The sequence below is a fragment of the Pelobates fuscus genome, chromosome 13, assembly GCF_036172605.1.
Source record: "Pelobates fuscus isolate aPelFus1 chromosome 13, aPelFus1.pri, whole genome shotgun sequence".
NCBI classification, from domain to species: Eukaryota; Metazoa; Chordata; class Amphibia; order Anura; family Pelobatidae; genus Pelobates; species Pelobates fuscus.
In genome coordinates, this window is record NC_086329.1 from 88,339,775 (window position 1) to 88,356,922 (window position 17,148).

The 17,148-nt window shown below is 42.5% G+C and overlaps 3 protein-coding genes across 3 annotated transcripts in view; 2 read left to right on the forward strand and 1 right to left on the reverse strand.

Annotated features, from left to right (window-relative positions):
- On the forward strand, window positions 1-8,609 carry OAZ3 (ornithine decarboxylase antizyme 3). The gene is made up of 5 exons (XM_063439879.1): window positions 1-192; window positions 763-881; window positions 1,146-1,312; window positions 6,745-6,830; window positions 8,397-8,609. The coding sequence occupies exons 3-5, from the start codon at window positions 1,251-1,253 to the stop codon at window positions 8,528-8,530; spliced, it is 282 nt and encodes a 93-aa protein (XP_063295949.1). The 5' UTR covers window positions 1-192; window positions 763-881; window positions 1,146-1,250; the 3' UTR covers window positions 8,531-8,609.
- SLC39A1 (solute carrier family 39 member 1) overlaps window positions 1-17,148 on the forward strand; it is a 55,199-nt gene that overhangs the window by 12,008 nt on the left and 26,043 nt on the right. The gene's annotated exons all lie outside the window — the stretch shown is intronic.
- The window catches only part of TDRKH (tudor and KH domain containing), a 22,280-nt gene continuing 13,699 nt past the window's right edge, over window positions 8,568-17,148 (reverse strand). Inside the window, exons 8-13 of the mRNA XM_063439874.1 lie at window positions 16,235-16,407; window positions 15,877-15,941; window positions 15,335-15,486; window positions 14,874-14,984; window positions 14,142-14,220; window positions 8,568-8,738 (exon numbers count right to left, since the gene is read on the reverse strand). Coding sequence (XP_063295944.1) covers window positions 8,680-8,738; window positions 14,142-14,220; window positions 14,874-14,984; window positions 15,335-15,486; window positions 15,877-15,941; window positions 16,235-16,407 — 639 coding nt within the window. The 3' untranslated portion in view covers window positions 8,568-8,679. The remainder of the gene's footprint in view (window positions 8,739-14,141; window positions 14,221-14,873; window positions 14,985-15,334; window positions 15,487-15,876; window positions 15,942-16,234; window positions 16,408-17,148) is intronic.

Genomic DNA, 17,148 nt, shown 5'->3' on the forward strand with positions numbered 1-17,148 from the left:
GCACAAGTGGGATGTGACTATCACACTGCTATGTGCAGGCTCCATCCAAAGACCAAAGCGAGACCTCTGGACAGGGAGGGAATCTCCAGCCTGTTCCATGTTTAAAATGCCATTGGCATCTGCTACGCAGTCTACTTATTGTCTTCCTAAGATTCCGCTGGACAATCTCCCTCTGATACATTGCACCAATAGGTAAGAAACTTGCTAGTTGCAAGGACAATGACTGCTTACATAGTGAGGATTTTTTTTAAAATGTTTTTAACTTCGTCCTGACCAACGCCAACCATCTTGTGACTGGCTGGGTTTCGTATACGTTGTGTCGGTTCCTAGATGCAACGAAGGCTGTTTTAATCAGATGACTGACCACATTTTCCCACTGCATAGAAACTACCTTACATGCCCCAGATTGACAAAACAAAATAAATACATTTGAATGAGGCAATGATTACACATTACAATTTTTAGCCCAAAACTGCCAATTTGAAAAATTCTCCAACTCTCTAAATCCCAGCAGAGTAAGCCGGGCACAATTCATGTTTTGATGCTCAGAGGATTTATAGTCCCAATGCACATATACTTAGTTTTTCCGTCAAGTCCACAATTCATCTTTAATGACTATATGAACCTTCCTTTGTTATCAAATGGTTTTCTTAGATAAATATAAACAAAACTCGATAAAATAGATCATTGAAATTGTTCGGTGTTCATGGTTCGGTCATATCTATCTTTATCAATTGTCTTTCTTTCTTTGCTTCTTTTTAGAATGTTACCCCCTTCTCCCTGGCATCTGATCTCCCGGCACCACTGCTGCCCATGGCATTCCTGAGCTGAGTCAACTGAGGACTGAGCAAGGGCGATCAGAGTTAAAACAGATTTATTCGGTAATCAGCAGCCCTTTTCTAGATTTCTTTTCACCCCTTAATAAAGAGAAATACTGAGGCACAGAGTTATATATATATATATATATAGCAATCAGTAGGAACACAAGTATATGAATATTGGCTAAATATTGTTCTTTGTTAAGAACTCTCAGAGTTTTGTTTAAACCTGTTTTTTGTAAATACCTTTCTGACTTTGTATTTAAGGTTTTATGAACGGATTTACTAATTGTTGGATTTTCACTTTCTTGTCCTTACTCCCCCCAGGTTGATAAGTTGTTAGTATTCTCCAACGCCCCTATCTCAGGTCCTTCTGCCCTTCTGGAGTTCCGCCACAAGCAAGATAGCCACGAAATTCTTGTGCACGGAATAATGACCATCCAACAATTATTAATTAACTCTCCAGAAAAGATGCTGGAACATAGTCAAGAAAGGTGAGTGTGGACAAAGAGATTTCACATGCACCACAATGCCCATGGTATACACACAATACCATATTGATACATTTACAAGTGTAATGCATAGGTGAATTTAAAGTGCCAGTGTGTGATTTTAACTTGACAGATACACTTAAAGACTGTACTATTATTTAGTAATTTGTTTTCTTCAAACTCTTTCTATTGCATATTTACACAATATAAATCTGGCATAGGGTCTGAACATGTCATCTTACAATTGTTTGACAAAGATAAAGAAGCTATTGATGGCTCCTCAAACAAAGTTGATTACTTCAGATCTTTTGTAAAAGAAGGAACCTTCAGGCATACCTCAAACAGTGGGGAATTGAAAATAAGAGGAAATCAATAGAGGACAGACCATTGTAAAAAATAGGTCAAAGAGAACTAAAAACAGTTTGAGAGGTTTAGGAGGGAGAAGTTGGGTGTGACGGATGGATAGAGGGAGGGGAAGGTAATACGTTATTCCAGGCATCTCTTGTTTGCTGGACATGAGGTTGAGTAATGTTAAGAAAGGCCATGAGATTCTCCCTAGTGTCCATGTAACAAATTCTCAAGAGCGTGTAGGAGACACGGTGGTTAGTGGTCTTGCAGCTTTTGGCATCGTATATTCAAGCTGCGGTATATGTGTTGTAGGCTAGTTTGAGAGATAATTCTGGTAACTAGAATGTTTTGGATGAGCTAACACAGAGCAAGGCAAAAACTGGGTGACCGGTGGGAGTCAGACTTCAAAATGTTCTATAGAACGATATACAGCAAAATCACCACACCTGATAACATCAACCAATTTTTCTGCAATCTCTTGGAAAGCCTTTGAAGAAGTGGGCTATATATGACTTAGCCGAATGAGGGCTACAGATTCATTTTACGTCTTGATGAAGTTGCCTACGGGTAACTTCTGATTATTATTTTTTTTAAATATAGCATACCATTCCATTTTAAACAAGGGGGGGGGGTGTAGTACAAAAATATTCAACAGAATTTTATAACCGGAATATATAGACAGTAATTATTTGATACAACATGCAAAACCAACAAGAAGGAAAGGAATATTCTGCAGCTTCATGTAACATTTAGGAGGCTTTTTAAATGCACCAGAAATAATTAAGAACTTTCTAAGGATATAATCCTCTTATAAATCCTCCACAATTCCTAGCCAAGAGAATAAAACCTTACACAGGGCTATTCACGGAACTCCAAATTATAGAGAATTACAGCAGGATGTATTGCTTGCCAGAATTTATATCCGTATGTTTAATTATCCCTACATTTAACAAATATGTTCTTGGTGTGAGAAAAATAAAAAAAATTGAAATGCACAAATCCACACATCTATGTCCTGCAACTGGGCAACTCCATCTCAGGTCCCGGTCCATCATTATTATAAGCTCTGCCCTTTGTACCTGGCAGTCAGAGAGTATAAGACGAAGAGGAATCACCATAGAAACCAGCAGTCACATTCCATTGATGACTGCCACTTTCCAGGGCCGGATTAACATAGGGGCTGATGGAGCTGCAGCTCCAGGCCCAGGCCCATGGAATAGGCCCATTTGAAAAAAAAATTTTTTTACTGGCACAGCCGGTATTTGAGGCTGCCTGGCCATGCTGGTATTGCAGTAATACCGGCAATACAAATACAGGTAATTTTCTCAGAATAAATGGAGATTACTCTGCAATAACAGCACCGGCCAGTAGGGGTCACTGTGTGTGGAGAGAGGCAGGCATAGGACGTTACAGCATATCCCTGCCTCTCTCTACTACTCACTGATCCGTGGTCCAGACAGTCAAGACAGCAGCTCTACAGCTCAGGTAAGTGAGGAATGGGGGGAAAGGCAGCAGGGACATATGGGGACACTGAGACACATGGGGACACAGACATTAGGGGACATATGGGGACACTGAGACACTAGGGGACACAGACACTAGGGGACACATGGGGACACTGGGAGGCCTGGGAACACTGAGGCACTTGGGGACACTGGAAAACATGGGGACACTGAGACACCAGGGGACACTGAGACACTAGGACACATGGGGACACAGACACTGGGAGACCTGGGGACACTGAGACACTTGAGGACACTGGAAAACATGGGGACACTGGGACACATGGGGATGCTGAGACACATGGGGATGCTGTGAGACATAGTGACATTGGGAGACATTGGGACACGGAGACACTATGTTCCCATGTCCCCCAGCCAGTGTCCCTATTGTCTCAGTGTCCCCAAGTCTCCAAGTGTCTGTGTCCCATGTCTCTCAGTGTGCCTAGTGTCCCTATATGTCCCAGTGTCCCCATGTCTCCCCAAGTGTCTGTCTCCCAGCCAGTGTCCCTAGTGTCTTAGTGTCCCCAAATGTTTCAGTGTCCCCATGTCTCCCAGTGTCTGTGTTCCTAGTGTCTCAGTGTGCCTGGTGTCCCCATGTCTCCCAGTGTCCCTATATGTCCCAGTGTCCCCATGTCTATGTCCCTAACTGTCCCCATGTCTCCCAGTGTCCCCAAGTGTCTGTCTCCCAGCCAGTGTCCCCATGTCTCCCAGTGTCTGTGTCCCTAGTGTCTGAGTGTCCCCGTTTCTCCCAGTTTCCCTAAATATCTGTGTCCCAGTGTCCCCGGGTCTCTCAGTGTCCCCAGTATTCTAGTGACATGGGGACACACAGACATTGGGACACTGGGAGACTAGGGGACTGGGCAACATGGGGACACTGACACTGTGATACATAGAGACACTGATACACTGGGTGACTTGCGAGAATGAGACACTGGGAGACAGGGAGACACTGGGAGCAATCCATATATACAACAGAATCAAACGGAGTAGTTTGTTGGTGATTTTACTGGATTTTCTCTGATGTCACTCCTTGTGATTTACATCATGTGATGTCACGCATAACTAATTAATTATACAAATGATTAAGGCTGGTATTTTTTTCCAAGAAAGGTGGCAACCTTAACTACTCTTCACATACTCTTGCTTAAAGGAGCACTATAGGGTCAGGAACACAATCATGTATTTCTGACCCTATTATGTTAAAACCACCACCCTGGCCCCTTCTTGCCTCCCTAAATATAGTAAAATATTACTTGTATTCAAGTATGCAGCTGCTGGCTCAGAAGTGGTGGTCTGAGCAAATTACAATACTTCCCCATAGGATTGGCTGAGACTGTCAACTAGGCAAATCAGGGGCAGAGCCAGCACAAGTCCAACATAGCCCAGGCCAATCAGCATCTCCTCCAATTTATCAAGATAAATTGAATCAATGCATCTCTATGAGGAAAGTTCAGTGTCTGCATGCAGAGGGTGGAGACACTGAATGGCAGTGCTGCACACTAGGGCAGTACTGCCCCAGGAAAGCACCTCTAGCAGCCATCTAAGGAGCGGCCAGTGGAGTTATTTTCTCTGAAAAGACAGTGTTTACTGCAAAAATCCTGATTGGAATGATTCTACTTACCCGAACAAATACAATAAGCTGTAGTTGTTCTGGTGACTATAGTGTCCCTTTAAGTTTGGAAGCTTAAGAGGGATGTATAGGAACAAAACTTGTGTGGACTGGCTGACATTAAAATTAGTTTAGGTAATGCAGACGTTGGTCTCTCTAACACTGTGGCATGTCCCCTTTCTTCTACACTCACTACATACACCTTCTCTCTGTCTCAGACTGTATACCAGGAGCTTATGCCTGCTAGTAAGAAGGTAAGGAGACAAGTGGACCAGCGAGTGCTAGGGGACAGTTCTTAGAAAGCATGGAGTGAGCGCATCATTAGACACATTTATGTCAAGCTCAAGGTGCTGCCTGCATAGTATGCCCTTAGTTGGACAGCCTGCAGGATTGGCAGGCAGCCTGACATGAATTCATGCCAGACTGACCTTCCAATTCTTTGGACAAACATGCCCCCTTTTTGGGCATGTTCACCACATTTGGCAGGTCTTGTCACGTGATTCGCGCCAGTGGAACACCCTTTTACCCCGCCCATTGACTTCCTGCTTCACTGGACACTGCTGTTAGGGGTTAGGGATTTACTTGAAAGATGAAAGCATAAATTAGAGAGAAATTAGCATAGAGTATGTATTTGTTTCCCTCCAGCACCATCTCCATCAGATACATGACGCTTGGGATGTATGACTGTTTTAGTGTTTTTGGTTGATAAGATTATGTAATTAGGCCCATCATAATTGTCAGCACCAGGCCCACTGTGCTCTTAATCCGGCCCTGCCACTTTCAAATCTTTGTGCTGCTTTTCAGATCAGAATACGGTTTGATACATAACCTGCAGGGTTACTATTACTTCCTTATTTGCTACGATTCCCTAGTTTTGCCTGGTCTGTAATGGATTATGTGATTTGCTATTATTTTTAAATTATAAAGTTTACAAGAAAAAAAAAAAAAAAAGACGCCTCCCTTTTAAAATTTGAATAGCAAGGTAAAGAGAAAAAAAAACCAAACATTTTTAAAGCCTATCTCAGCTTGGCATGGTTTGGCTCTTCTAGACAAAAACTTGAAATACATGACCGTTTTCATTTTAGGGAAGAAGGGCAATTGTCGGCCTTAATTTGGCAATTCCTTGGTAAATTCCAAAAGTTCAGTTTAAAGGAATTATGCAGTGGTTATGGTACCAGGATTATTCTGGCACACTCCCAATGTAAGTAGTCAACTGATTGCCAACAGCCGACAACTTAACTGGGGTTTGCCAGGTACCTGTTAACTCCTCTAGGAGATATGAAATATCTCTGCATTGAGCAAAGCCTTATCGGATGAGCGTGATCAGTCACCGCTCTCAGCCAATGAGCTGGCCTTGCACAACAGTTTAGCACAGGAAGAGAAGCTCCATGTAGAGGTTTTCAACTCTCGATAATTTAATCAACTAGAAAGATGCCTGGCAGACCCCCACGTAAGTTGTCACACTGGAAAAAAAACAATATCGTGGCAAGTTGTGTTGTTTTGGTTGAATGTATTTGTACAAGTTGCTGGGATTTCTTGTGTTGGTACCATTTTGGTTTTCTTTTTTAGTCAAACTTTCGACAATGCTCCATAGTTTTATGAAACGCAACATCAGCTTCTTCGAGAAAGCTGTGAAGAACCCGGTTAGACTTAGATGGACTGTCAGAGTAAATGCAAGCTTCACCCTGTAACACTGGATGATAGAGTTTCTTATAATGGCAGCTTCTCTGAAACGTGTAGTTAAAGTAAATTTTTTGTCGAACTTTCTTGTTAAGTGAAGCTTTGTTTACATGCGACACAATGGCTCAGTGGGCAATGGCCCAGCTGTAATACCTGTAGTATCTATTGGAACATGAGTCAGCTAAGCTTGGCCTTGATTAGACGAGTCCCATTTCACTGCTATGATCTTTATTCCACCACTTGCTTTTAAGCTAATTGTATCCTTCCATGTTTAACTTGTATTTCTATATTTTCAGTCTGACTGCCATCTTAGAATTCGCAGAGCTTAAGATGAATGTGAATTCGGTACTTGTGAGTGTCCACAAACAGCAAAAGGACAGAGGTAAATCAACATTCTCTACCGCGGCCTCAGAATAAGCTACAAAAAGATTTTCACAACTCCCATAATTTCCTTCAAGACTCTAACATACAGAATCATGGGTGGTTGCAGAAGAACATGTAAGAGTGGGGGTCACATTGTGATTTCTCTTGGACGTGACGGTTCATTTGTGGTCACGAATTACACACATATACTCAGGACAGTGAGTGGTTTACTTACAGGGAATATCTTTGCTGCAAAATGCAGAATATACAACAATGCAGTTACAAATATACATCAATTAGGTTCTCAAACTTCTCCTAACTGCCTAAACTTATATTATTCTTCCACCCACCAATCCTAAAGCTGCAATAGGGGTTTCTGCAGTTAAGCTGAACACCCAGTTTTGGCCCAGCCCAAAGTATCTTGCTGGTGCTGGGCCGTATCCAATCACGTTTCTCATAGTGAAAACATACAAATGTATTATAAGACACATACTCAAACAACCATTTTGTTAATACACCTCAACACCAATATATTATCCTTTATAACAGGATAAAGAAACTGGATGTTTTTAAAACAAATTTGATTTATATTATTTTAAGATTATCCAGACAAGGTTTGCAGGCATGAAATAATTCCTTTTTTGGTACAATCTCTGCATGCTTTGACTAATTCTTTGAAGTTTTCATGTGAAATTCCTATCTTATTACACTGGAATGAAGTGGTTATGAGCCCAGATGGATCCTTTGAGAACCAAGGATATTATTTGCCTCCATTACAATGCGGCTCCTACTTATTTTAACTATTGGTTCTCTACAGAACCAAGGATTCATGACATGTCCCCCTGACTCTTTTCTAGTAATAAGGGGGTCTTATTTACCTAATTGGGCTTTTAAATTTATTTTTTTACTAGCGGCTGGCTAGCAAGCGCTGATCAGCCACCACATGATTAACCCTGATGCTGCTGAGGGTTTATGATTTTCAGCTATTTGCCCCACTGGCTGCTAGTGCTTCCAGCAGACGAATGGTATTGAAAAAAAAAATAAAAAAATACATCGGCGAGTATTTGAAACATGTGGGCCCAGATTTCAGGCATCCAGCAGCATTCAGGGCCTAAATGACAAAAATCAGGACAATGCTAAATTGCATGAATAATGTTTGAATTTCCTTGTATACAGCCACATGTTTTTGCTCCAATCGGACTTTGGTAAATTAACCGGATAACCCTTTATGTACTCATTCTCTGGCCCATGAGAATTCCCATAACAGTTCTCAATGCACATCCATTACTAAAATGGATGCATGGCCAGCAGATTTCCATATATTGCAGATTCAGGGAAAGCCGTGGCACCATACCCAAGTTTATATTGAGAATTAAGTGTGAAGACCTGTAGTGGCACAGACATTCTGTCACTGCTTTAAAGGGGGAAACATTTTAACTGACAGATATCTCAACCGCACTAGAAACACAAAGACCTTTTGCTGGTGTACAAGGGTCAGGAAAAATGAGAGAATATCTGCCCTTGGAAAATCCTTCACTATTATTTTTATTATTTTTTTAAATAAACTTTTGTATTTCTTGGACAGGTCAGTTTCTACGAGCATTTAGCTACCTGGGATTTGTAGTTGTAAAGCCCGGGAAGGGATGTGTGCTATCTTGCAAGAACCACATATTCATGGCGTACCCAATCGAAAGAACTCCAAGCAAGGTTATGTTTTAAATCAATAAAGACCAATAAGTAGCCACTCGCTCCTATGTCAGAGATTAAATTAACGTTTATTAAACAGACACAATATATACAACTTGTAAACATTGGAAACGTCAACGTGCAACATGGCAATATATGATGTAGGCAGGCGGCTTGGAGATTTATGCATGGTCTTCCAATAAAATCACATCATCCTCACTCCCTGAGCTTATAAGCACTTCTGTGGAGAAACCAGAAGGTTAAACACTTGGACGGAGGGAATTAAGCATACAGGAGATTAGCAGAGCAGGAAAGCAGAGTGATTAGATGGTCAGGATGGAGCGTGGGAGTGTGTAGAGACAGTACAAGTAATCAGTGAGCCAAACTAAACCAGCTTCAGGATTTATTCTACCAAGTGGTACCTTGAGGTCAACCAACAAACCTTTATCATTAAATGTGCATTTAAAATACATGGATTACCTTAAATAACCTGAATATAAGAATTTCTTTAAAAAAAAAAAAAAAATTAAAAAAAATAAAGTAATGATATAAAAAAGCACCACACATCACTTGTGTTAAACACCGTTGCAACAATGAAATCTTAATTAGGTCGCACAGTAATAACATTACCTTTCTATAAAGCCATAATATTAGGTGGGCATTTGCAAGGACACTTCAATTTTTTTTTGTTTTGCTGATCTTTTTAGAGGGGTAAAAGCACATTCAAAGAGCAAACATAAAACATCTGACTCAAACAAATATAGTATGCAATATAAGAAGGCAACTGGACTAGGACCTTGTAATGGATACTACTGGCCAGTATGTAAGTGGCTCATATTTAAACTGTGTCCAGTACAGCATTTCAGAATGCTTGTAAACAATAGGCACCAAGAAACTTCCAGGTGGCAGAACGCGAGCAGCTTCCACTGACATTCTCCTCAAAATAGACATCATGCAATACAAACCACCGCAGGAGTTCCTCCGAACCAAAGACTTACTTTCAGGTACTGGGTCCACTCTGCACCAGCTGTCTACCTGCCGCTAACCAGCACATTGCGCGTACAGTGCTATCAGTCCGCACCTGTCCTAACAGACTGAACAAGCAGCTTTCAGAGTTGCCATCCCTCTCCCATGACAGACATCCCAAATCTATGACTTACCGAACTCAGTCCCTGCAAACAGCCCTACAGACTTCCTATCTGGACCCACACAATACTTGCCCCAAATGCACCCTGCATGACATTCCCTGCCCCAGCTGTATTTAACATGTCATCACCAGATGGTTTTTGCATTCAATCTCCAGTACAAGCTGCTTTTCCAATGAGAAGTCACCTGCCCTACATACCGCTCACAGACACCCAGCACTGGACCCGTGAGAGGAGACCCTCCAGCCCGAGCAGTTCTATAAGCAGAGTACAGCTTTCATTGGAGAACGCTTTGGCTTTTGCCACCAGGAAGAGATTCTATTATTATTATGAGGTCATGGTGAAATCCTCTGTACAGAACCCCAACGGTTTGTTTGTAGGAATTAATATCACGCTCATAAATAGTACACGTCGATCATAATATCAGCTAGGAACTATGATTTCGTACATTAAGAATAAAGATGTAAACATTTTCTACCTCGAGGCGTGGTTTTATAAATTCTGCATACAGGTCATGCTGGATGTTTATTTTTTATTTTTTTATAAATCACAATATTTGTGCATGTCAGCTCATCACCACAAACAAATGTAAAAAAAGCGGAAAAAAAAAACCAAGTAAGTTGTCAAACGTTTTGACCTCTTGCCCTGGGACAGTGCCAGGGTACTCATTGCACAATTACCACTACAGCACAAAACCCTTGTAAAAATGATCAGGGTAGTATACTGGGCTTGGGAAGAGATTGTAATCTTACAGTAGAGCACCGCGTCGATTGTCCAACACGACACATGGCGACAGGCTCATGCAATGTCATGTTGCATCAGTGGAATCACATAGTCAGACCACCAAGATTAACAAATCACTTCCTGACCATAAATTAATAACCCTCAATAAGAATCATACTACTATACATGTCCCCACTCCAATCATTTGGGTAGCCCTTAAAACAAAAAAAAAACAAAAAAAAAAACTTGGAGACCTCTCTAAACAAACTTCTAAAATCAGAGACCTAGAAACCAACACAGAAAAAAAACTTAACTCTTTGGGCTCCTAAACTGTTTGCACGTTGCACCAAGCTGAAAGGTTACTCTACAACTAACAAGAGCAGTCACCTCCGGGCCTGCACACTGTACGGTGACGTTCTAACAGTCTACAGCTAAAAATTAGAACAGACCAGCTAATCTTCTGAATATTTACTCCTATGTAGAACAGTACGTATGAACAACAATACTCAAAAAGCAGCAAGGGCCACAAAAAAAAACCTGTTCTATATGGATCAACTTCCTGCTGCCATTAAAGCTACTCTTTTGGGTAAGAAGTGTTAGCAACCATGGCTATACGGTGTGTGTGTAAATATACAGTCTTTCCCCGAAAATAAGACCGGGTTTTAGATTTAGTTTTGCCCTGAAAAACACACTAGGGCAGGCTTCCCCAAACTCCAGCTCTACAGATGTATACAAAGGGTAGAGGGGAAATCGCTGTCTATACCTATAGAAAATAAATTAACAGTACATAGTGAAGATTGTTATGAGCATGTATAAAGACACGCTAACAGGTACACTCACAAGATGTCAGGAGTTTTGCACATTCAGAACATCACCCCTTGGTGGCAGAGGGGGAATATGCAACACTGGGACTGCTAGATGTTATTGGTCCACAGATCCGGAAACCACAGAAGAGCAGGAACAAGTAGTATGATTAGAAAATGTATTTGGTAAAATAAGGCACTGGTCCAAGCGTTTCGTTCGGTTAGAACTTCATCAGGGACCTCTTAGTAAAAAAATATAAATAATCTTCATACAAAACAAATTCCCGCTACAGATGTTGCTGAACTACAACTCCCATGATTCTCAGCCTAGCCATTTCATTCATACAGTCATTGGAATGTAGTTCAGCAACATCTGGAGGGCCGGAGTTTGGGGAAGCCTGCACTAGGGCTTATTTTCGGGGGATGTTTTATTTCGGGGAAAAACAGTAGCAAGCATGTGTACGTTCGGGGAAATTCCCCCGAACATAGATTAGTGAACTAGAGACTACGGCTTATTTTCGGAGGAAAACCGTACACACACACACAAAGCTGTACAAATTATTAAAAGGGACACTATAGTCACCAGAACAACTACAGCTTAAAGTAGTTCTGGTGAATATAATTACATGCAGGCATTTTCATGCAAACACGGTCTTTTCAGAGAAAAGGCAGGGTTTACATTGCCCCTAGGGACACCTCCAAGTGGCCACTCCTTAGATGGCCCCTGGAGGGGCTTCCTAGCTCAGTGCTGCACAGTACGCAGCAGTGTCGTACAGCGTCTCCACGGGGACGCTAAATTTTCATCATAGAGATGCACCTCTATGAGGAGGTGCTGATTGGCCAAAACTGTTTGGCCCTGCCCCGCCCCCTTGCCGATTTTAGCCAATCCAATGCTATCCCCATGGGAAATCATTGGATTGGCTAAAAATGGGCAATTCTGATGATGTCACAAGGGGGCGGGGCCAGCGTCAGGTGCGGCGCTGGAAATAAGGAGAGTTTGATTAACTTTTAAGGGCTGAGGAGGGGAGGGGGGCAAGCCACCTAGGTTTTGCACTAAAGGGTCAGGTATACAGGTTTGTGTTTCTGACCCTATAGTGTTCCTTTAAGTATTTTAAATGACATTTTACTAGAAACATATGTGTTGCCGAACCTCGGCATTAACTACTCAAAATTTTTGAAGATCAAGTTCAGTTTATGCAACTTTTTACACAATAAAAATATACTTCTAACTCTAGATTTTGTGTTATGCAGGTAGCAGATAAAATTTCAGTTTCCTAAACCTATTCATTGGCTCTGTTTGGCCCACCTTCACCAAGGGGTCAGAAAAGGGTCACCAGGTGCCAGTCAGCCACAAAATTACAGTGTACAAAATTCTTGCATACCATCAACCTTTGCAGCCCTCCTCATGCCAGCCTTGTCCTCCGGTTCCTCCTCACTGTCAGAACTTATAGTAATAATATCACAAGAGGAACTGTTATAGATGGAGCTGGTTGACATCTCCTCAGAAACATAATAGAAGTAGCCACGGGGTGAGCAAGGGCTACTGTTGTCGTCTAAAGAGGAGGATGAGGTCTGCCCCTCAGAGGAAACTGTGCACTCCATAGAGGAGCCAATGGAGCTGTCAGAAGACTCTAATGAGGAGCTATGCTTATTGGAGGTGCTGCTGTCAAAAACAGACTGTGATGGGGGTCCGGCCTCGGGGACAGAAGGCGTGGGCGGCTCGGGGCCGGCCTCGGGGACAGAAGGCGTGGGCGGCTCGGGGCCGGCCTCGGGGACAGAAGGCGTGGGCGGCTCGGGGCCGGCCTCGGGGACAGAAGGCGTGGGGGGCTCGGGGCCGGCCTCGGGGACAGAAGGCGTGGGGGGCTCGGGGCCGGCCTCGGGGACAGAAGGCGTGGGGGGCTCGGGGCCGGCCTCGGGGACAGAAGGCGTGGGGGGCTCGGGGCCGGCCTCGGGGACAGAAGGCGTGGGCGGCTCGGGGCCGGCCTCGGGGACAGAAGGCGTGGGCGGCTCGGGGCCGGCCTCTGGGACAGAAGGCGTGGGCGGCTCGGGGCCGGCCTCTGGGACAGAAGGCGTGGGCGGCTCGGGGCCGGCCTCTGGGACAGAAGGCGTGGGCGGCTCGGGGCCGGCCTCTGGGACAGAAGGCGTGGGCGGCTCGGGGCCGGCCTCTGGGACAGAAGGCGTGGGCGGCTCGGGGCCGGCCTCTGGGACAGAAGGCGTGGGCGGCTCGGGGCCGGCCTCTGGGACAGAAGAATTCATGGGAGTAGGCTGTGAATTGAAACTATTTTCATGATCAGCGGGGAAGCTGGCATTCTGATCAGAGGACTGCATGATATCTAAACCACACACCAAAGGGGCATCTTCATTGCAGCTTATCTTTATATTGGAAAAAGTCTCCTCCAATCGATCATCAATCTCCTCCTCCTCCTCCTCTTTTGAATAAGCCGCAGGAGTGGACGGTGCACTATAAGTCAAGTTACTGGATTTCACAGCAGGGTTCCTGTCTGAACGCATCATTTCAATGGAGTCATCTATTGGGCCAGTAGTTAAGAGTTACATTACAAGATGGGTCTGCATGATTTAGCACTCACTTTGTTTAAACCACCCTTTTGAAGACAAATTCCTAGCCACTCACTACATTTCAGTAAGGACTTTCATACATTTCTGCAGCAATGGAGACACACTCTTTATTCATGCAGAGCGGTCTCCTGCAGTTGCACACAAACACACTTCCCACCTCTGCCCCCTTCAAACCTCAGCAGATCCCCCTGTTCACTATATATATAAGCATTCATTTTGCCATCAACTGAAATGTGCTTTGTAGGTTTGCAAATGGATATTCAGAAGGCTAGAGGGCTCCACAAGTTTGTTTTCTTAAATAGATCTTTTTTTTTTTTAGGAAATAATGTAGACAGAAGGAACACATAGGGCATTCTAAATAAACCCATAAATTACTCTTGATTAGATCATACTCACCAGATGACAGGCGCTGCTCATCCAACCGACTTGAAAAACTAAAAGACTGGGGATCGATTGAGAGGCTGGTGACCTCATCCTGGAATGGATAACAAACTCAACATGAATGAGAACCACGTTGGGGTCTACTCAAAAGCTGTTCATTTGTAACAATTCTGCTAGTTAAAAATGTGGCCAATTACAAAAAGCAAATTCAGTTATTACTAAGCTTTCACTCCCATTTGGCTGCTGTTCAGTTGTCTGTTGAAATAAGGGAATCGCCAAACATAAGCTAAACTGTAACCTAATTGCCCTGATAAAGTCGTTTTAATACACCTGATACCAACCAGGGAAAGTGCACCCAAAACTCTAAACTTACCTTTTAACCCAAGTTAGCCTAATGCTTCTCTCTTAATCCTAACCTGAATTCCTCCCCCCAAAAAACATTTTTATATTAGAGATATCTGTTTCCTCCTTGCAGTAGGAAAGTAGGAAAATTCAGTTAGAACATTTTGAAATTAACCTCACTGTAGTATTGAGAAGTGGTCTGGTTGCAGTCTAGTTTTAACCACAATTTTGCACAAACTGCAGTTGTTCCCAATACAGGTTTAAATACATTTCTAGTGTCTGTTTTACTGACAGCCACTTGAGACATAAAGTCCGACTCTGTTGTCAATCAAATGCTGCTTTGATTAGCACAGCAAAGGAAAGCAATCTTAAGATAGGGTCCTATATACAGACACGCAGACTCACCAGGAGCCGTGACACAAGATTCTCCTCCTCCTCCTCATCTCCTTGCAAAGAACTCTCCTTTTGTTCAATGGCAAATCCTTGTTTGATCAGCTCAGGTCCTATATCCAGTATCTAAGGAACCAAAGAAATTTGTGACCGCTTTACATTATTTAAGTAAACCCAAAATTGAAAAAGAAATTTAAAATTTTATACCAAATAGCTAAAAATTAGAAAGAAATCTGTAATAAAAGAATACTTTATTGAGTTCTGTGGTAGAGACAGTTTTTACAATGTACGATTTATCCAAGTTTTACAAAATAATTGAGGATTTGTGAACTCCTCTAACGTAAAGAGTTGGAAGCTTGCATACTTCTGTCCACAAAGCATCATGCTCCTTATAAAGGGTCTTCAAGAAACTAATTTTAATTAAGAACACTTTACTCTGCAGTGCAGCAGGCTATGCTTAAAATGTTTGCGCTCACCGGTTCCGTGGACGTGTCATACAACTGGATATGGAAACACCGAGAGACTCCCGGAGAAGGAAAGCTGCAAATCTTTGCACATAATGGCTTCCACTTTGCACAATGCGTCAGTTCATCAAATACATCCAATGACATCTCGGTCCACTTACCATCTGGCATAGAAAAATCATGTTTCAGCGAGAGATAAGTTAGTTGTGTTACATGGACATCGAACAAACTTCTTTGTTCGATCAAGTAAAAATAAAAAGAACTTTATTCATCTTGAAGAAGCAACTTAAGGAACAAATGTTACATTTTAAATACACACAGGATTATTTAATAAACCAGGTTCTGTGCAAAAAACAGACATGATGGTGTTGGCAAAATAGAAAATACACAACATGGCCAACCTATTATCCCAATTTAGCCATTTCAGATCAAATTGCAATTCCCTTCTAAACATCCAACAATTCCATGTCTAGCTAAAAATAGGTTCCTTTTCTATGCCAACCTCCGTCCAACTTTATGCACTTCAACATATTCAAACAGAGAAAAAGACTAACCAACAGGGGTGATGCCAGTCAGGCTGCATTCAATGGCTTGGAAGGGAAGGCTCAGGAAGTCACTTCTATGGGAGAAAATGAATAAATAAAATGTATAAGAGTTTAACAATACGAGAAAACTGTGTACAAAAGTGGAATTCTTACATTAATATCACATTTACTACAATGGGGCCATAAGTGTTACAAATATCTGCACTTTAATCTACCAAGTTGGCCATTGACTAAACTAGGATAACAGATTCTACCAGATTACAATCTCACATATTCCCACATTCATTTGGTCCAAAACAAGCCAGGTATTTCATCCACACAAGTTTACAAAGCCCACCAATATTCATCTGCTTGGTCACCCACTTACCGAAGTGGAAACAGGTTCTCTACAGAGGTCGTCCAGCTATCTCCATAGTCCACATAATAAAGATCCACATTTCCATTGTCCAGGAATCCCTGGACTTCAGCCCTGTACCAGAATTTGTCATTGTAAAAAGTCGCAGCCACAATGTCTCCCAGTTGGATTTCAGCAATCGACCTCTGTTCATACAAAAAGCATGTTAATGTGTTTATGGAATAGGACCAAATGCACTCCAAATATGTACAACCATCTTTTTGTACTATTTCAGGGCCAAATAAATACAGTTTTTATGTTTCTAATAATACCATCGCTTGTGGATTAAAGGATTAAATTTCAGCAGCGATAAGGAAAAAAGTCAAGGGTTCCAGAAATCAGGTTAGTTTAAAAAAAAAAAAATAAAAAAAAAAAGGACACAATCAGGAACCATCTAGGGGAAACCACGACAGGGCAATGAGCTATTGAATAAGTGAGGTTAAATAACCCTCTTGCAGTTCTGATTGGCTGGACCTAGCCCTTGACCCCAAAACGTGCATTTTCATCTTTTGCATGACATCACCCGCATGTCGAAGTTGTCTTTACCGTGAATGGGCCTGGGACTATATAACTGCGTGGGTCCGCAGCGGCCGGAGTCCACCTACATGCCGCAAAAGCCAGGCATGATATCAGAAAACCGCAGAGCGGCACTACCCTCTATCTTCGGTAAGAAGGTAATTATCTCAGTTTTTTCCACATGGAGACGAAGAATACGTGACAATTCTATAGTGTTGGGAATACAAATCTGTATTAATATCACAAGAGTGACCTCTGATCCACCTTCCCTTTCTCTCCTCCTCCCTCCCCCCTCCCCTAATTCAAGTGCCGATGTCCTCAGCACTCCACCTCCTTCAATGTCATCTGACTGGAGGAACCTAATGCGCATG